This window comes from Musca autumnalis, unplaced genomic scaffold (genome assembly GCF_047663935.1).
Source record: "Musca autumnalis isolate F117 unplaced genomic scaffold, ASM4766393v1 scaffold_3, whole genome shotgun sequence".
Taxonomy (NCBI): Eukaryota; Metazoa; Arthropoda; class Insecta; order Diptera; family Muscidae; genus Musca; species Musca autumnalis.
The window spans coordinates 26503803-26525228 of record NW_027411866.1 but is presented as its reverse complement, the minus strand read 5'-3'; the positions used below and the strand labels follow the sequence as shown (position 1 = coordinate 26525228).

General features: G+C 38.4%; 1 protein-coding gene across 1 annotated transcript; it reads right to left on the bottom strand.

The window, feature by feature from the left end:
- Nucleotides 1–1099: 1099 nt before the first annotated feature.
- Nucleotides 1100–21412, bottom strand: Fpgs1 (Folylpolyglutamate synthase 1). The gene is made up of 5 exons (XM_073972615.1): nt 21067–21412; nt 6502–7069; nt 6263–6442; nt 1842–2605; nt 1100–1773 (listed from the first exon to the last, which is right to left on the bottom strand). Exons 2-5 carry the CDS (start codon nt 7006–7008, stop codon nt 1260–1262), a joined length of 1965 nt encoding a protein of 654 aa, XP_073828716.1. The 5' UTR covers nt 7009–7069; nt 21067–21412; the 3' UTR covers nt 1100–1259.
- Nucleotides 21413–21426: the final 14 nt, after the last annotated feature.

Here is a 21426-nt window from a genome sequence, read left to right as displayed (position 1 = left end):
CTTAGAAAAGGTGTATAAAAGCACCCTTTCTCTCAGAAAGGGTCTACAGAGGCACCCGTACTCTTCAGATATATGGTGGGTCAACAATCTTCAACGCGTACCAAGCCAGAATTATTCCTGGCATTGTAGACATATGACCGCAGAGCAGGCAAGGACCACATGATACGCCCATATTTTCTCTTATCTATTTAGCACCACAGACCTACGCCAAATTTATCAAAGATGTTGACATACTGAAGTGGCAACATTTCGACTCCGGCAATATCCGCTTCAACTCGAACAGAAAAACTGGATTCAACTCGCTTAAAAATCATTTCAATTTGCCTATAAAGGCTGGCTTAGCTCGCCTATAAAGACTTGCTTCAGCTCGCCTATAAAGATTCGCTTCAGCTCGCCTATAAAAACTCGCTTCAGGTCGCCTATAAAAACTCGCTTCAGCTCGCCTATAAAGACTCGCTTCAGCTCGACTATAAAGATTCGCTTCAGCTCGCCTATAAAAACTCGCTTCAGGTCGCCTATAAAGACTCGCTTCAGGTCGCCTATAAAGACTCGCTTCAGCTCGCCTATAAAGATTCGCTTCAGCTCGACTATAAAGATTCGCTTCAGCTCGCCTATAAAAACTCGCTTCAGCTCGCCTATAAAGACTCGCTTCAGCTCGCCTATAAAGACTCACTTCAGCTCGCCTATAAAGACTCACTTCAGCTCGCCTATAAAGACTCACTTCAGCTCTCCTATAAAGACTCGCTTCAGCTCGCCTATAAAGACTTGCTTCAGCTCGCCTATAAAGATTCGCTTCAGCTCGACTATAAAGATTCGCATCAGCTCGCCTATAAAAACTCGCTTCAGGTCGCCTATAAAGACTTGCTTCAGCTCGCCTATAAAGATTCGCTTCAGCTCGACTATAAAGATTCGCTTCTGCTCGACTATAAAGACTCGCTTCAGGTCGCCTATAAAGACTCGCTTCAGCTCGCCTATAAAGACTCCCTTTAGCTCGCCTATAAAGACTTATAAAGATTCGCTTTAGGTTGCCTATAAAGAGACGAAAAACTGAGATTCAGCTTCTTTTAGTTTGACACAAAATGAATATTTGAATTGGTAATTTTAGAATGAAGGTCATATTTAATTTTCACTTTAGTTAATATAATTTAAAATAAGAATTACGAATGCCGGATTCTCAAAATAAAAAAAGCAAAACATATTTACAAATACAAATGACGAGAAAATAACGCTTACAAACTAATTATAGTACAGTGTTAAGCTTAATTATGTTGCTTTTCTTCCCTTAGTTCCACGCTGAGCTCATTTAATGATAATATAACGGCCCCAATTAAGTGTATGGAACCGGTAACTAATATATCCAATTCTTGAGATGTATAGATTTGTCGTATATCTTGAAAGCAGGACATGACTGTGGTATAGGTTTTAGCTTGTTGTCGCTGTTTGGCTCGCTCTACTTCTCCACATGACTGCCGACACAATTCTTGCCAATTGCTTAAATGCATTTGGACCCTTTTCAATTGTTCAACATGTGAATGTAAAACCGATTTGGTATCTGGATTTTGGGAGGCAGCATTTGAGGCAATATTAGGAACAAAACATAACAAATCAAAATCGGTGTAATTGCGTAAAATGGCTAAGAGATTCTTGGAATCACGTTCACCAGTTGTGTTGAATATTAAAATTTTTGGTATTTTATTTGGACTTGTGGTGTTGGCAAACCAATTGCCACAAACTTCCATACTTTCAACAGTGTGAGCACCATCTAAGTGCATGCTGTGGGGAGAGAAAGGAGAGGATTAGAGAAACAATTTCAAGGACTTATATGCTATATGTTTACTTACTTGAAGTTATAGAACTTCACCAGCTGGCATCTGCCGGGCCAAATACAATTCACCAAACCCTCCAAGGCCTGTTCACTTAGGTAGGGTTTATTTACGCCATAATGTTTATAGAAACCATTACGATTTTGCCTTAGCCAATCATAGGCCAATTGCAGAGCCAGAGAACCATTAAGTAGGGTTATGTTATTGAAAGCATCCTTCAGGGACCTAAGCTTTTCATTTTCTCCAAAATAGTCTTGTAATTCGGGGACAATATGCAAAGTGGCGTTTTTCTCTTCAGCTCTGGCCTTTATAACCTCCAAACACTCCGGCTGCTTTACGGAGGTATACACTTGACATCTGGGCTTAATGATTCCCGCCTTTTGCCATGCAATTTCCTTTAATGTGTTGCCCAATAGATTGGTATGCTCCAAACCCAACGATGTTATGCCCACCGTCTTGGTATGTGGCACAATATTTGTACAATCCAATTCACCACCAATACCCACTTCCAAAATTGCCACATCCACCTTTTCTGCCAGATAAACGTGGAAGCAAAGAATTGTTAGGAACTTAAAATAGGCGGGCATATCATTTTCATCTTCCTGTTGAGCCTTCAGTCTATTATAGACTGGCCAGAAATATTGTGTGAACTTTTGTTTCGATATCGGTTGGCCATTAATGCGTATGCGTTCGGTTAGCGACACCAAGTGGGGTGAACTATAAAAGCCCGTCTTCACACCATAATGACGCAGTATGGAATCGGCAAGAGCACAAGTGGAGCCCTGGAAGAGATAAGAACAAAAATAGATGAATAAAGTATAGTTAAACAGAAAGCAGTTCAAAGTGGTTTGGAACAATGCATCAGTACCAAAACATATTGGAAATAACCTTTGACCAAAAACATTCTGTTTTGATTGTTCCACAAAAATTTCTTGTTGTTGCAAATTTTATTGATTGCTAATCTTACTTTGATTACAATTCATATGGCGTCTCTGATATGAATGGCTTCTTCCATAATTATGTATGACTGACGAACTAATAGAATTTTTGCTTTAGCTATTCCATGTGCGAAGGTGTGTGTGTGTTTTCTTGTGGTCGTTAGGTTATCGGAAATGTAATAAATTCTATATATGTATGCATAGTATTTTGATGTCTATCCCACTGTGTCATTGATCGCATTTTAATGCAACTTTTTTTGCATGCATTTTTTTATTTGGAAACGTAATTCGGTTTCACAGCGAGACAATAGGGAGAGGAAAATGAGATGTGGTTTCAATTCTTTATAGATGAGAGGAAGGGAGTCTTAATAGACGAACCCAAGGGACTCTTTAAAGGCGATCGAAGGGAGTCCTTATAGACGAGCGGAAGGGAGTTTTTATATACAAGCCGAAGAGAGTCCTTATAGACGAGCTGAAGAGAGTCTTTATAGACCAGCAGAACGGAATCTTTATAGGCGATCTAAATGGAGTCTTTATAGGCGAGGAGAAAGGAGTCATTATAGACGAGCCGAATGGAGTCTTTATAGATGAGCCGAAGGGAGACTTTATAGACGAGCTGAAGCGAGTCTATATAGACTCGCGGAAGGGAGTTTATATAGATGAGCTGAAGGGAGTCTTTATAGACGAGATGAAGGAAGTCTTTATAGACGACCTTAAGGGAGTCTTCATAGACGAGCTGAAGGAAGAGGAAAATTAGATTTGGTTTCAATTTGGAGGGAGTCTTTATAGACGAACTGACGGGAGTCTTTAGAGACGAGCTGAAGGGAGTCCTTATAGACGAGCGGAAGTTAGTCGTTATAGACGAGCAGAAGAGATTTTTTATAAACCAGCAGAACGGACTCTTTATAGGCGATCTAAATGGAGTCTTTATAGGCGGGAGAAGGGAGTCATTATAGAAGAACTGCAGAGAATCTTTATAGACGAGCTGAAAGCAGTCTTTATAGACGTGCTGAAGGTAGTCTTTATAGACGAGCCGAAGGGAGTCTTTATAGACGACCTGAAGGAAGTCTTTATAGACGAGGTGAAGGGACTCATTATAGACGAGCTGAAGGGAGTCTATATAGACTCGCGGAAGGGAGTTTTTATAGACGAGCTGAAGAAGTCTTTATAGACGAGCTGAAGGTAGTCTTTATAGACGAGCCGAAGGGAGTCTTTATAGACGACCTGAAGGAAGTCTTTATAGACGACCTGAAGGAAGTCTTTATAGACGAGGTGAAGGGAGTCATTATAGACGAGCTGAAGGGAGTCTATATAGACTCGCGGAAGGGAGTTTTTATAGACGAGCTGAAGAAGTCTTTGTAGACGAGATGAAGGAAGTCTTTATAGCCGAACTGAATGCAGTCTTTATAGACGACCTGATGGGAGTCTTCATAGACGAGCTGAGGGGAGTCTTTATAGACGAGCTGAGGGGAGTCTCTATAAACAAGCTGAAGGCAGTCTTTATAGAAGAGCTGAAGAAAGAGGAGAATTAGATTTGGTGTCAATTTGGAGGGAGTCTTTGTAGACGAACTGACGGCAGTCTTTATAGACGAACTGACGGCAGTTTTTATAGATGAGCTGACGGGAGTCTTTATGGAAGAGCGGAAGGTAGTCTTTATAGACGAACTGACGGGAGTCTTTATAGACGAGCTGAAGGGAGTCTTTATAGACGAGCGGAAGGGAGTCTTTATAGACGAGCGGAAGGGAGTCTTTATAGACGAGCGGAAGGGAGTCTTTATAGACGAGCGGAAGGGAGTCTTTATAGACGAGCGGAAGGGAGTCTTTATAGACGAGCGGAAGGGAGTCTTTATAGACGAGCGGAAGGGAGTCTTTATAGACGAGCGGAAGGGAGTCTTTATAGACGAGCGGAAGGGAGTCTTTATAGACGAGCGGAAGGGAGTCTTTATAGACGAACTGACGGGAGTCTTTATAGACGAGCGGAAGGGAGTCTTTATAGACGAGCGGAAGGGAGTCTTTATAGACGAGCGGAAGGGAGTCTTTATAGACGAGCGGAAGGGAGTCTTTATAGACGAGCGGAAGGGAGTCTTTATAGACGAACTGAAGGGAGTCTTTATAGACGAGCTGTAGGGAGTCTTTATAGACGAGCTGTAGGGAGTCTTTATAGACGAGCTGAAGGGAGTCTTTATAGACAAGCTGAAGGGAGTCTTTATAGACGAGCTGAAGGGAGTCTTTATAGACAAGCTGAAGGGAGTCTTTATAGCTGAAGGGAGCTGAAGGAAGAGGAAAATAAGATTTGGTTTCAATTTGAAGGGAGTTTTTATAGAAGAACTGAGTGTTTATAGACGAGCTGAAAGGAGTCTTTATAGACGAGCTGAAGAGGGTCTTTATAGACGAGCTGAAGGGAGTCTTTATAGTCGATCTGAAGGGAGTCTATACAGACGATCAAAGGGAGTCATTATAGATAAACTGAAGGCAGTCTTTAGGAAAGGAATCTTTACAATTTTTATTGACACATCTGGGTTATCTTTTCGGCGACATTAGTGGAGATTTTATAGACGGATTCTAAGCAGAAGACTTGAAGGGGGTCCTACCAGACGACATAAAGGTAGTTTTTATATACGAGACCCCTTATAGATGCCCTGAAGGAAGGTTTTTATATAGACGACAAAAAACTTTTTACTGTGGACGTCATTGTGGGATTTAATTGCTCTCAATGTTCCTTAAAAATCAAAGTTTGTTTAAAAAATCGTCTAAAGTTGTTCAAAAACTACTTTCATTAAGTTTGCTTTGGTTTCTTCAGAAATCCAAGTTTGTTTTGGTCTTGGTTGGTCGAAAAATTTGTGATAGTACCAAAATCTTGAGAAAATTTACTAGTTTCCAAGCATAGCCTTCGTCCACCCACTAAAATAAAATTCGAATATGCCTGATGATCGGAATTAACCAGCCGTGAAACGTAGCATAATGGTTGAATGTGTGGGATTTCGGTGGATTAATAATTTTTCAATGCTCAACCCGAAAGAGAATTAATTCCAATATCACCATATCACAATCGCCTTAGTAAGCAAAAAAAAAAACAAAATCACAAACATTGTTGCTCCCAAAATGCTTAAAAAATGATCAGGTTTTTGCAAGGCAAAATTTGTCGATACCACTACTGTTCACCACTGTTTAATTTGCCTTGGTTTTTTTTTAAGTCTACATTTATAGTGGACTATTGTTGAAATTCTTCTGTTCTTTAGAAAGAATGTAGTCTTTATACACCTACTAATTATTGTAATCCCCTATAAATTACCAACACTTGTGATCTTCACCGCATAAATTATTTGCTCAACCCTTATCGTTGTCATGGAAATATTAAGCAAAATTCTATTTAAAAAATTATGATGAGAGTACGTTAAGGAAATAACAAAAAGTTGAATCACGTTTGGGGAACTTTTCGTATTACAAAATCCCAAGTCTAAGAATTCATAATAATTCTGATATCATGGTCAACATACATACCTTTCCCTTTGTACCAGCTACATGTATTACAGACAAAGCTTTCAAATCGTCTAAGGTTAAACCACTGCGCAGCAGATATTTTTCCGTTTCTTGTAATGAATTCAGACGTCTACGTTGATGCAGTGATGAGCGTAAAGCTTCAGCATTTGATTGTAACAAGTTCAGGGCTTTAACGGCCTCCTAAAAAAACAAAAATTTATCAATTTGAGACAAGAACAACAACAATATTAATGACCTACCTCATAGTCTAAACAAGCTTCATGCAGTTGTTGTTGTCTACTATCTGCTCCAGCCCCCAGATTCGCCAGGTTGTTATTCAAAGTCAACAATGTACTATGACTACCAACACTGTTAGAAACACCATCGGGAGGAGTTTTTGTTGTTATTAGTGAACTATTTGTTGGTGGTATTGTTGTTGTTATGTTGTTTTTACTTCTCTTATCATAATCCATGCTGCGGTTGGGTGAAATAAATTTCTTGTCATGTGTTTGGAACACATATTCCTCAAAAGTTTGCAACATGTTGTTGTCGTTGTTTCTATTATTATGCGTGTGCCAGGTTGTTGTCGTCCTCTCCGTTTGACATTGGGTATGTTTTATTTGTCCACTTGACGATAATGTCGATGATGATGATCTCTGACCGGTAACAAATACCGCACGATCTCCAATCAACTTTACTGCACGAGTTCTAATAATGAATGACTGACGGCGCCAGCACAACAAAACATGTGTGCCCAACATTTCCATATTTTGTTTGGTTGGGGGGCTCTTGATTGGAAGAGCGCGCAACACCTTTTATTTGCTATTTCTGAAAGAAGAGAGAACATTGTGCAGAGATGATGAAAAAGAGTGTAAATGTGTTGATCAACACAGTATTTCCATAAGTAGAAACTTTTCATGGAAAAAATTAGGTAATTACAAGAATTAAGGTTAACCAGGGGATTTTATATATGTACATAGGTACAACAAGTGATAAAAAGAAACAAGCAGGAAAGTTTTTAGATAAAAACTTTTGATACCAATATGTAGACGAGCAAAAGGGGGTCTCTATAGACTAGCAAAAGGTAGACTTAATTGACGAGCCGAAGGAGGTCTTCATAGATTAGCGAAAAGGAAGTGTTTATAAAAGACCAGAAGGTAATCTTTATAAACGAACTTAATGGAGTCTTTGTAGACGAGCTGAAAGAAGGCTTTATAGGCGAGATGACAGGAGTCTTTATAGAAGAGCGGAGGCAATCTTTATATGTGAGATGGAGGGAGTCTTTATAGACGAACTGAGAAGGAAATCTCTATAGATGAGTTGAATACAGTATTTATATATGACCAGAAGGTAGTCTTTATAAACGTCCAGAAAGGAGTTTATATATGGTCTCATGATACAATAAAATAGAGGTAGGCCAGGTATGAAAATCTCTGAGAAATGTCAACCTGCAGCCATGGCTTAAAACGTCAAATGGCATGGTACAATAATAATGGTAGATGTACCTGCATAGGTATCCCGTATTACAAAAACATACATATGTCCCCATGGTATAAGTAAAGAGGTAGATTTAAATGAAAAAAAACTATAGAACCCTTGTTTTTCCTGAATTCCTAAAACTTCAAAATTAAGCAACAAGTGGGTTTGTTTACAACACCAATTTTGAACATTTTATAAAAATCGCGAAAAATGAATGAAGGACCAATGTTTCTCCGCATAATCAAGTTGTGGATATGATAAAATGTTTGTTTCAATGATAACCTGACGAATTATTTCCATACAAGTGTCCCAAAAATAATTTTAAAAATCATTGAATTCGATTGTTTTTAAAACTGTTTGACATATTATTCAAACACCACACACACATACACAGTTTGTGTATATTGTTTTGAAGTTTTAGGAATACTCGAATGAAAAAATTTAAATTGACATACAGCTTTGGCTAACCTTTCTTATTAAACCATGTATGTCCCAATTTACATTGGGCGAGTTTACTTGCGGCAATTGTCATTTTGTAGGAGAGAGAGGTGAGGCATATGGTAACCCTTTGCCTCCCAGCACCCTCTCTCACCTACAAACTGACAATTGCCGCAAGTAAACTCGCCTAATGTAAATTGGGACTATGGAACTTAGAGCTTCACTTTTTATATGTTAAAAGTGCCATATAGTGTAAAAACATTTCTTTAGCTAGGCTCCACAATATTCTTGTTGGAAAAGTGTTCCAAAAATAGCAAAAGTTCTTCCCAAACTTATGACAGTGAAAAAATGTCATTCACTTATTTTCTACTTGACAAGTTTGGCTAATCTGACATCGTGATTGCTGGCATCCGATTTGCAGATAAATGTCAGCAGAATTTTTACAAAAATTTTAATTTTTACATTCCCGTACTTTTGGAACAAATTTAAATTAACATCAATATTTGATAAATTGTTCATTCGTAAGTTTTGCTAAAGAAATCAACAATTTTATTTTGCCACGCGAATACATATTTTTTGTCCTTGTTTTCAATTTTAAGATATAGTGTTACAGCAGAAGTTTTTTGTTGGAACAATTAGCGATACATCTACCTTTATGATTGCATAATGTCAAAAACAGTACAAAATGTCAAGCCTGCTTTTGACAGATTAGGCCATAAAAAGAAAAAAATTGTAATCAGCTGTTAGCTGTGGCCTACCTTTACTTTATTCTACCATGTATGGTCTGTTCCTTTACTTTTAAAAATGGTAACAGTGGCAGAAAATGGTAAAAGTGGTAAACTGCTATCATATAAATTGTAGGCTATTAAAAGTAAGGGAACACATTACAGGTTAAAAATGGTAACCTCAGGCACGTAAAGGAACAGAGCAATAGACGAGCCAAAGGGAGTTTTTATAGACAAGCCGGATGGAGTCTTTATAGACGAGTCGGAGGGAGAATAGAGTTTTTATAGACGAGCCAAAGGGATTCTTCATAGAGGAGCCGGCGGGTGTCTTTATGGGCGAGCTGATGGGAGTATTTATGTAGTTTTTATAGACGAGCCGAAGGGAGTCCTTATAGACCAGGGGAAGGCATTGTGACTCACAAGAGAGCCCATGTGCTCTAAGTGAGCGTAAATTTGTTATCGCTCACAGCCTGTGTAGATGCTAACACGTTGTGAACAACAACAAATTTACGCTCATTGAGGGCACAAGAGAGACCCAAAAATGTTCTCTGCCTCATACTGTTATAGACTATCGAAAAGGAGTCTTTATATACAATCGAAAGGGAGTCTTAAAAAACAAGCGAATGGGATTATTTATGTACAAAGAAAAGAGTGTTGTTATAGACGAGCCAACTGGAGTCTTTATAGACGAGTCGAAGGGAGTCTTTAAATCAGGTATCGGCACTAATACAAACGCATTGTTTGCGGTCTCACGCAAACGAATATCTCTCGCTCTCTTCACAAACAGCGTGTGCGTTAATGCATTATATATAATTGTTCCACAACATCCCATAGGGACAAGGGAGACTTCTCTCATATCAATGAGTGCACCCCGATTCATATTAGCTCAATGATATGGGACCTACAGTTTATCGCCGAGTCCGAACGGCGTGTCTAAGACACCACTTTTGTAGAGAAGTTTTTCATGGCTGAAATACTCAGGAAATGTCGCCAACATTACTGAGGGGTATTTTGCCACCGTTGAAAAGTGTTTTGATGTTGCCTGGCCGGGGAATCGAACCCACGACCTTATGTGTGCAAGGCGGGTGTGCATACCATTGCACCACGGTGGCACCCGCGTTAATGCATTGCTAAAACTAAAAATCATTGAAACAAGCGACAGCAGAACCTTCTTCATTGACTTCTGAACGAAGACTGAGTAGAGTTGTGTAGTTCGCGAACGAACTAGTTCAATTGAATGACTCACCTCAAAGAACGACTGAACTAGATCACTTGAAGTCGTTCTTTATAGTTCAGTAAAAGAACGAAAGAAATGTCAGCTGTTTCAGCCGGCGTTTGCACCATACAATTTGTCTTCAAACTCTAATTTACTAACACATACATACATTTGTCAGCTGTCCATCATTTTTTCACAGACAGTAGGGTTAACAAATTTTTGACATTTTTGTAAAACAAGTGAGATAATAATTGAAATGTGTTGAAAACAAAAGAACATGAACAAAAACAAAATATGTGAACGGAAAACAAAAAGAAATCGACGATTTTCATTCATAATTTGACTACTGTTTTTGCAGTCGTCTAGACGCCTACGTCACACAGGCATGTTTTGGGTTTTTGACAATTAATACATGTACTCAACTGTCCTGTCATGTGTAAACGCAGGGTAAGACAATTACATTTTGCTAGTTTTTCTCAATCGAAGAGTGCAAATTTGTTCTTAGAAAGTAATATGTCTGAAAACAGAAAATATTGTGGAATTTGGATGCATTTTAAGGAAAATGAATCTAAAAAAGCGACATGCAAGTATTGCCCCACATCCTTGACTACTGCTGGAGGGTACATTGGCAATTTAAGTAGACACATGAAGACAAAGCATCATCATATTCCTTTGGTGATGAAAAGGCAGTAACCGCCTCTTGAAACGGCAGCAAACACACAGAACTCTGAACTTTGAATCTGACGCGGTTGGAGTAGAATTGCCAAGTACAAGCTCTCAACATCCGGAGACCGCCTCCTATGAAAAAGCTTGAAGAAATTGATAGGCAAAATGGTAGCAAAAGGTCATCATGCGACGAACTGAACTACTGAACTAAAAGAACGAACTAGTTCAATCAAAAGACCTGAACTTAAAAGATCGATCAGCTAAACGAACTAGAAAGCACAACTCTAAGACTGAGTGGTGGTTGTTCTGTTGTTAATCTCCTTTTTGCCGGATGCTGCTATAAATACGAAGGGGTCTTTATAGACGCGCACAAGGGAGTCTTTATAGACGAGCCGAAGGAAGTTTTTAAAAAGTTTTATACAAAAACCGAGAGAGTTTTTATAAACGAGCTAATGGTAGACTTTAAATATGTTCGAAAGCTAGACTTTATTTATTGAAGAGACAAGTGGAATTTATATAGACGATCGGAGGATAGTCTTTTGATGGGTAATTGAACAAATGCGAAGTATCGTAAGGACTCTGAAGGTTGTAAGTGCACCTGTTTAAAGTTCTCTATATGAATTGAGAACTCGAAGCACCTGAAGACCTAACGGATGTGTCGGGTGTCTTTGACTCCTCTGTATACAGATGTGTCGGGTAGGTGGATCTTCCATCATTGTGTGATGGCAGGTATGACACAGCAGACAGGATTGCATGCAGAAACTGTTTAGTCAGTGGTGTGGCACCCTCGCTGTCGCCATAATCCTTGATGTGATTTCTTTTATGGAAATCGCAACCAGCCTGGAACTATCCCACAGAGCATCAGAACAGTTCACTGTTTGGTTGAGGAAATCTCGCTATTCCTCATCCTTGCAGTTGATGACTTTGACATATCTGTATACGGTTGCCCTGTCAAAGCCGGTCTTTCTCTCATCTACATCATCGGAGCTTATGACCCTCCTCAGAAAATCCTCCACTAGCAACCGGTGATAGTCATTGATCCTGACTTCAGGATCACACCTATCAGTGATCGCCACCAGAAGGTGAACCGGTCTTGGGGTTCAACCGGTTTTGGGGATTTTTGATCCGGACTGCCTTTGCAGGCCCTCCTTGGTTGAGCTCCCTTAATCGGTTGGCGAGCGACCACCTTCGCGAACGGCGCCGGTTGACTGTTCGACTGGCGGTGCACCATCATCTTGGCACCTGGCTGTGGAACCTCAGAAGACCTTACTCTCTGAACAGGGAGTCCTCTGACATCTAGCCATTTTTGTGATTGATGGACCATCACTCTTACCAGCCACCCGGCCTCTACCAGCACCATTCCCCTTCAGGCTAGCATTAATTTCCCCGAAGTGCCAGATTTGTTTTTAGCCACCCGACTTTGAGGGAGCCGATGAAGTCGAGGTGTCCTTCCTTGCCGCAAACACTTTTGATGTCTGCAAGCTATCCAGACAACCCGAGACCACCGGACTGTCGACTGTCTTCTCAATACGCCTTAAAAAGCAAAGTTTTAACCTTATCTCCCGGAATTCCGCCTAGGATACCTCTAGTGGATATTTATCTACAAATCTTTTGTAGCCGTGTCTGTCTTTTCTTTCGCGGGCCTTACTGCTCTTGATGGAAGGGGATGTGAGAGAATTATCCATCTCTTCATCGATATCCTCAACCACCAAGGCGTCCAGCATGGGAAGAACCTGTCTGCCGGTACCGACCGACATTCCATCCCTTGAGGGAGTTAGTTCTCCCCGGAGCACAGAGGTGGACAGATCCCTGTTCGTCTGAGATGGGATGACCGTGGTGTCCATCTCGTCATCCGACAGGGGAATATCCACACAGTTGCTCATGGGAGAACTCTCCCGACTCAAATCTAGGGACGCAATTTCCCTCAATAGATTGAGCAATTCCCTGCTCTGCGTATTTATGGAGCCGCTAATCTTGTCCAAAGTTGGTGTGGAGCAGTCGTCCCGCCCAATATTGCGTTAATTGCACTAGGTGCAGCGATGTCTGTGATCGTAGTAGGGAAAGGTAAGTCGAGGGGCTTTCAATAACGTGAAGCTTGAATCAATCCACAATGCTCTCAGCAACACAGGCATTTCCTCCATCCTTGTTGAATGGATTGATGAGATGCTGAAGAGTAGAATCATCAACTCATGCATAGGAGAGAGTTCCGTGATGAAATCTGTTAACAGAGGTACTCCGCAAGGAGGAGTTCTCTTACCCCTGCTATGGCTTCTGGTAATAAATGAAATACTTGTGTGCTTCGACCGGCTGAAGATCAAGGTGGTTGCTTATGCTGATGATGTGGTTGTGCTGATATGTAAGTGGCAAATTCCTGCCAACCCTGTCTGAGCTCATGCAAAGAGCCTTAGTACAACTTGCAAACTGGGTCCAGAACAACGGTATGGGAGTAAACCCGGAAAACCCAGAGCTTGTACTATTCACTAAGAAACGGAAAATTTCCAATTTCGAGCCTCCAGTCCTGGAAGGCCCTAGAACTTTCTACGGAAGCTAAATACCTCGGCACTATTCTGGACCATCGCTTGTCAAGGAAAAGAAATTTAGAGGAGCGAACTAAAAAAGGACTCATGGCACTCTATTCCTGTAAGAACTCCATTGGGAAAAGCTGGGGATTGAGACCACAGATCATACACTGGCTGTATGTAACCGTGGTCCTGCCCATACTTACCTATGGTGGACTGGTCTGTTGGCAAGCTCTTGGGAACAAAGCGTTACTCTCCAAATTATGAAGTGTACAAAGAACCACGTCGCTGCTGATTGGCGGTTCGATTAAAAGCACTCCTCAAGCTGCTTTAGACGTCATCCTGGATCTCCAAATCCAGTTTCAGGCGGCGAGAACTACTTTTAGACTCCGGGAGTCAGGGTGTTGGCGTGGTTCACACTTTGGACACTCGAATGTCCTAAAACTAATTGATAGTCGACTTGAGTTAGTTAGACAATGGTTGCGTAAGCGATTATATGCCTACCTCATTCAAGTTTGACTCCTTAACTGTTATCTTCCCAAGCAGAGACGCATGGGCTGAGTGCATATCTCCTCTGGACGGTCTGGCAATGTACACAGACGGGTCCAAAATGGAAAAAGGTACTGGTGCTGGCGTCTACTGCGAGAATCTACAAATTAAAAACACATATAAGTTTGACGATAATTGTAGTGTTTTTCAGGCGTGGATTCTTGCTATCAGGAAAGCAGCTGAATTGGTGAAAGGCTTGAAGGCAGTCTTACAGGACCGGTGACTATATATGACAATAGTCAAGCGGCCCTCAAGGCTCTCAAGTTATGGACCATAAATTCAAGAGCTATTCTTGATTGTAGGAGAGTTCTGCCAGATATACACGATATCGTAAAGCTATGTTAGGTTCCGGGTCACAGCAACATCATGGGAAACGAGGTAGCAGATGAACTGGCTCGAGGTGGCTCTAGATCTATCCACTTATCAGTTGATGAAACCGTCCGGCCACCGATGTGCCACTACATCGGCAAACTTCGGGAGATCTTCAATGAGAAAGCACATCAAAGATGGCTATTGGAACCTGGTTGTAGGGTATCCAAGGCAATATGGCCTGTGATTTCTCGTCGAAGAACGTCTTCCCTCCTCTCACTTGATAAGTTTGGGATGAAAATCGCGGTGGGACTTATAACAGATCACTGCAGAGTGAGGTCCCTAACTTCAAAATGGGACGACAGTGGCATTGACTACCGCAGACTATGTGTAGATGCGGAGGAGATAGAGACTGTCGAACATCTGGTTTATAGGTGGCCCATGTTGCAAACAAGGATACACCGTACACTAGGCAGATATGAGATAGACACTCTGACCTTCCTGTCTAACATAGATCCCATCGTCCTACTCAACTTTGCCAGACATCTAGCATGGCTTGGCAAAGGTCCTTAACAACCCTTAATAATCAGACTCTTTTCACTCTTCCAGATAATTCCTTGGCGCCAATCTCTACATCTCCTACACTCAAAATCATCTCTATCCTATCATCCTCATTTCATCAAGCTGCATCTACACTCAATCATCTCTTTCATCTTTAATCATCTCAACAACACACCTCCATCATCTTTAAATCATCATCTCCATCATCTTTAAATAGGCTACACAGGATGAACACAATGGACAATAGACTAACGGTCTCCGAGTGAAGCAGTCACCTATTCTAATAGAGGGCTGTGCATCCTTAAACCTAGGTAAGTCGACTTTCGAGTAATCGACTTTTTGCAGTCAAAAGTCTAAAAATCGTAGTCGAGTTTTGTATGTAGGGAAAATCGCATAATCGATTATCTTTTGACGGATTTTCGAGTTTGCTAATAGATTAGCTGTGTTCCTTTACTTACCTGAGGTTACCATTTTTACCATTTGTTACCATTTTTAAACTGCAAAGCGTTCCTTAAAACGTGGTAAAACTGGCAGCAATTTTTAAGAGAGTGAGAGAGGAGAAAGAGCACTTATGCCTTTCTCTTCTACCAGACAAATTTCTACAGGTAAAAAATGGCAGAACTGATTTTTCGACTTTTGTTTGACGATTATTTCACAATGAAGAAAAAAATGGACGAAAAACAGAAGAAAAAGTCGAACGCTGACAAAACTAAATTAAAAACTGTGAAATAAAAGACGAAAATTGATTTTTATGTTTTTTTTTTGACATTGCTGCCAGATCTACCATTTATCCGTTCCTTTACTTTTCTGGTAAAAATGTTAATGAGAGAGCAATTTTGGCACTTTTCTCTTTTACCACTGTTACCATTAAAAAAGTAATGGAACAAAGCTATTGTTGACTTGGCGGTTTTACACTTTTGGCAGTTTTATGCTTGGCTTACATTTACGAAATCCACTCGATTTCAACTGTCAATTCCTTTGCGTATACGTCAAACGAAAACTCATCTGAAATCAAATGGATTTCATTTGACGTTTAAGCAATGGATTTGACAGTTGAAATCGAGTGGATTTCCTAAATGTAAACTTACTATTACATTTTCAATCGAATACTCGAAAATCGACGAATAGTCGATTATAATAAATTTTCTGTGGTTATGAAAAAGTCGAAAGTCGAGTTTTTAGACAACTGAAAAATAATCGCCAGTCCGAAAAATACAATTTTTGTTTCAGACCAAAACCGAAAAGTCGAAAAATCGATTATTGGTCTTTACCAGAGGGATTTGGTTTTTGTTTTGTGTGTTATTATTATTTGTTTTATCCATCACAGAGATCTGTGACTGGGGGAACTGAGGACGACCATGGCATGACCTAAGCATGTTACTCGTTGAGGCGCCCAGGTATCAACGAGGCTCCGTTATAACACAGTCGGTACCCTGACAGCAAACCCCGGTGTTAGGGGATCTCAAATTATTTTGGTAGGAGATCACTACCATCTATACTATATAATTTGCTAGATAATTTTGCCTATTATGGCGACGATTCGAACCCACACAAGCACCACTATGTGTTCAGAAAGGGACTCGAATGTGACTTCCTGTAATGTCTAACAAGAGTTCAATTTAAAATACAACAACAAATGTGTAGTGATCACAAATAAATCATTGAGGCGTTTAAAATGTGACTATTTTTTCGTTATTTATTGTCACATTTTGATCTTCATGGAGATTGAAAAATGCTTAATCAAAAAAGGGTCATGCAGGTGTTTGAAAAGTGATTATAATTATGTATCTTCTGATCATATTTTGAACAGATAGGTGATTAAAAACTGATAGGTGATTAAAAAGAGTCCCAAATAAAACAACAAATCACCCATAAATGATTGAACTACGACTCGAAAAAGACTATCAGCCCAATCACGAATGAAAGTTCCGTGCGGAATTTCTCCCTTTTCCCTTCTTTGCTATCACAAACAAAAAATCCTCACGGAAAAAAATTCCGATGGAGAAAAAGTAGGTATCATGAACGCTCTCAAACATGTGTTTTCCTCCAAAAAAATCTCCCTTGCAAAACTGAAGGGAGATTACAAAAAAAGTTGGCGTTTCCCAAAAATATATATACAGTTAGGCAAGAAATGTATTGCAAAAACCAAAATTGTAGAAAATTTCATATTAATTGTTCGTTTATGGCAACAAATTATGTAAAAACTATACGGTTTTTTGTGCAAATCTCTTGCTATAGGTCTTTACAACAATATTCCATCAAAATATGCAAAGGTTATTGGCGATTTATAACAAATACGGTCAAAAATAAGAATTAACTACTACTTGGGCGTGACAATAAAAGTATTGCAACGGGAAAATCAGTACTGTAAACCTATAAAATTTTTGCACATTTTTGCGGTCATTATGCATTTTTCCGCCTTTTGCGGCTAATAATAGACTAACAGTATTGAATGTAATGTAAACAGTATTGAATGTAATGTAAAAAATGCGGTCATGGAGGGTCTTCAGACAGGTAAAAAATGCATGGGACCCTATTAACAATAAACAATGACGAATCGGCCACAGGCAAGTATGCCAAGAATGAATATTTGACTCAATATGTATTGTAGGATAATGAAACAATGCAAAACAGTCCGATTTTGGCTTTGAGAACATCGAAATACCTTTGGAAAGTATATGGAAAAAATTGACACCAGTGTAGTATTTTGAAACGACCTACGACAGAGCACTATTTCGTCTCTAAATCGTATTGATATGATTTATTTTTACTAAGTGGATAGATATTATCCTCTGCTATCATAATAAATCCAAAAAATTGCGCCAAATCCAATAAAACCCATCAAATATGGAAATTAAACCGCTACTGGAGAAGCTGGAATACCGAATATTTGGGTACTATATTCTTTACCATGGAAAATAGTATGCGAAATTGGGTTCACGGATATAATAATGATCGGGAAGACATCCCCACTGACATCATTAAGAAATTTTTATAAGCATTAGTCTGAAAGTCAGAAAAATCGATCCGGAAAGCTCAAATAAAGTCAACTACTACCATTCCAAAGACCAGATAATGACATTTTAATCTTATTTGTGTAAATTGCCGATGTACTACAACAACACAAAACTCTTAAATACATCGGGCCAACATCCTGATATCAACCCTTATAAAATGTTTGGGTCCAATTTAACAAAAATCTACAAAAACATCCTCCAACGAAGGATCAAGATTTACTAAAAATTGGGGAACCAGTATCCTTAGAGTGGAACATACCGAGCCTTAATTTTTGGTTTAACTAAGCTCATTAATGCTCCAATGAATGTCCAAAGTGGATAGACAACTCATTAAGGAACACACCTTTGGTAATTCTCGAAGAAACCATCGATTTGGTAATTTTTGCAATACTTTTATTGTCACCCCCAAATAGTAGTTAATTTTTATTTTTGACCGTATTTGTTATAAATCGCAAATAACCTTTGCATATTTTGACGGAATATTGTTGTAAGGACCTATAGCAAGAGATTTGCACAAAAAACCGTATAGTTTTTACATAATTTGTTGCCATAAACGAACAATTAATATGAAATTTTCTACAATTTTGGTTTTTGCAATACATTTCTTGCCTAACTGTATACCATCAGAAAATGAGCAAAAATGTCTCGAAACTAATGCAGAGAAGACTCATTTGTGATTTGTTTAGAAAAGTCGCCTGAGGTCACGTTTTCCTCTCGACGAAGGAGTCATTTATGAACGGAAAAGAAAATGAGCTCATATTCCAGCTTTTTAATCGTGCATTCGGATCAAAAAAGACTCGAATTTGATTAAAATTAGCGATTAAATTTAGCCCTGATATGCCTGTTTCTATTCGGATAAGCAATATAGACATTGAGTTTGTTGATCATGTTAAGTGTTTGGGGGTTATAGTTGATAGAAGTTTAAAATTTTCTCAGCATATTAATTCAATTGCGTCTAAAGTAAATTTTCTCTTAAGAAAACTTTATAATGTAGAGCTTTCCCTGTCTTTAGAGGTTAAGAAGAAGTTGGCACATGCTTTGGTCATGCCTGTCATTTTGTATTGTGTTGAGGTCTATTCAGGAACTTTAGCATGTGTATTCAGGAAAATTCAGTTGGTGTTTAATCGTGTGATTCGTTTCGTTTATGCTTTGAATGTTCGTCAGCATGTACGCCCTATATTTGTGATTTTATTGGTTGCAAGTTTTTAGATTTCGTATCTTTGCGTTATATGCTTCACTTTTATAAAGTAATGAAATGTCAAACTCCACTGTTTTTGGTAGATCAATTCACATTTTCGAGATCAGTAAGGAATCCACAAATAAGAATACCAAAATTAAACTCGTTGCTTGAGAGGTCTTTTCTAGTAAGAGTTGCAAGAACGATCAATTCATTGCCTATCGGGTTGAGATACTTTCATTTATTGCCAAGTACATACAAAAGTAAGCTCTGTGTGTATTTTGAAACAGCCCCACCTATAATGTAATTACTTATTCATCTCCCTATTTACATGATTGTGATTCTGCCTGTTGCAGTTTCCTTAGTAGTCTTCCATTCTGTCAGTGTATTTTTATACTATGTTTTATTTATTTTATTTATTTCTATTTTTTACATTAATAACTTTTAAATTAATATTTCTATTTTAAGAATTTAATTGAGTAGTCCTTTTAATTCTTTTCCCTGTTCAAAATTGTATTTATACATAATTTTAATTGTTAGGATTTATGCTCAAATTCCGTAATTATATTGTAATTTATATGTAATGATGTGAGCTATTGCTGCTCGGAAACCGAGTAGTTTTTTAGCCGGATTGTGTTTTTTTAATTATATACCGATACTTTCACTAGTGGAAAGTAGTTGTGTATTGAAGTTTCTATATGTTTTTTTTATTGTGCCTATGTTGAGCATCTCTCCGATTAGTTTTTTTTTTTCTGTTAAGTTAAATATCCTGTTGTTTTGTCAATTTCTTAAATGAGGTCTTCGGACTTGGAATTGGAAAGAATAAATAAATATTAAATATATTAAATATTAAAATTTTCAAAAAATGCTGGCTGGGTACGGACTTAATTTTTCACATCCACCAAACCGAAAAGTCGTGAAATTTCTATTTATTTCAATAAATTTTAGGTTATGGGTTATTAATCCGATAATAGATAGACAAAACTGTCTATCCATATTGAATTTTTATTAAATAATCGATTCTATCGATTTTTGCCAGCTCTAATTTACGTACTATATCTATACCATAACTTCGCAAGTAAAAAGTAAATGCAAAAAAACTTTTTCTCTCAACTCGGTCCCTTGAAATGAACAAGTTTGTCATCGAAGAGCATTTTTGTAAAAGTTTGTACAAATTTTTGTGTTATCGTACAGACCTAATAAAAACAATTTTTTCCTGGAAGCACTTAAGGCCTGCGTACATAAGCTGCTCTGCCTGATTGCTTTGCTTTCCTGCTTCATTTTTGACATAATAAAAATAAAAGAAAAAAGAAGGCCGAGGAAATTTCGAACTGGGTTGCCCTTTTCTTTTTTATTCTTTTATCAGAAGTAAGCAGGCAAGGCAGCTTATGTACACAGGCCTTTATCCCCTGCAATCGCATCCCCATTGTAAATAACCCAATTATACCAGATTTCGGGTCCCAGCACTAACGTTATCTTCTGGGACCACTTTGGTCTTTAATTACTACAGAGTATTGGATAATATGTATATTACTCTCTTCGATTTCGGCAGAGCAAGTACACACTTATGTAAGCAGTATTCTGAGATACAGTTAAAAATAATTAAAAATTAAATTTGTCCCTTTTCCCACTAATTATCCGCTTTGAACCACTGTTCAACTACATTTGTGTGAAATTGCATAGTCTAAATACCCCTTAATATTGGACTTCTGTCATTTTTCACGTGTTTGGTTGTTTTTTCTTTGGTTTTGTTTTGGTTTATTTTTCGTGCTTTAGTAGTTTAACAAACAAAACATAAAACAACAATAAATTAAATAAATTAATTAATTTGTAATCCGAAATCAAAAAAGGCGGTGTTGACACTCTCTTGCCACAATTACAAGGTGAGGGACTAGATCGAGGTAAGAACAAGCAAGCACATCATCTATTTGGAAGCGTAAAGTGATTTGTTGAGAATAAAGTGTATAAAATAAAATATATAGGGATAGGGAAAGATAATCTTCACAATATGGTCTATGAAGTTTTTGTGTGTATAAACGGGCCGATGTATGTATGTCATCAGGTCATCCGCTATATAACAATATAACACGTATAAATATTGATTTCGCAAATTATTTCGTGTACCAATAATTTTATCTGGTTTATCGAATATGTACAACATTTACTTACATGGTTTGTTTATTTAATATTTTATTAATAAATTAATAATTAATTATTCAATATTCACTTGCCGACTCCTCTCAACGTTCGTTACGTTGCAATTTAATTTTCATTCATCAAATTCACTTTTACTTTGTCCTGCCAAAAAATCAGCTGTTTGCAGTTACGCGACCTGCAATTAGGTAACTGACCTAAGACAACAGTGGGAGCCCAATAACGTAAACTTAAATTTATTTTCAAATAAATTGTCAATTTAATTTATTTCATTTCAGAAACTTTGTGAATAAAAAATCTTTGCGTAAATCCCACAATCACCACTCTACAAGCTGTCACCACTGCAACGCAATCACGTTTTAAACTGATTATTTT

Bases quoted from the DNA above. Each gene is read 5' to 3' on its own strand.
- Fpgs1 (XM_073972615.1), bottom strand. From the start codon at position 7,008: ATGGAAATGTTGGGCACACATGTTTTGTTGTGCTGGCGCCGTCAGTCA. The intron at 6,443-6,501 runs GTAGGTCATTAA...TTGTTTTTTTAG, and splicing joins AAGCTTGTTTAGACTATGAG to GAGGCCGTTAAAGCCCTGAA. The intron at 2,606-6,262 runs GTATGTATGTTG...TATCTCTTCCAG, and splicing joins TAGCTGGTACAAAGGGAAAG to GGCTCCACTTGTGCTCTTGC.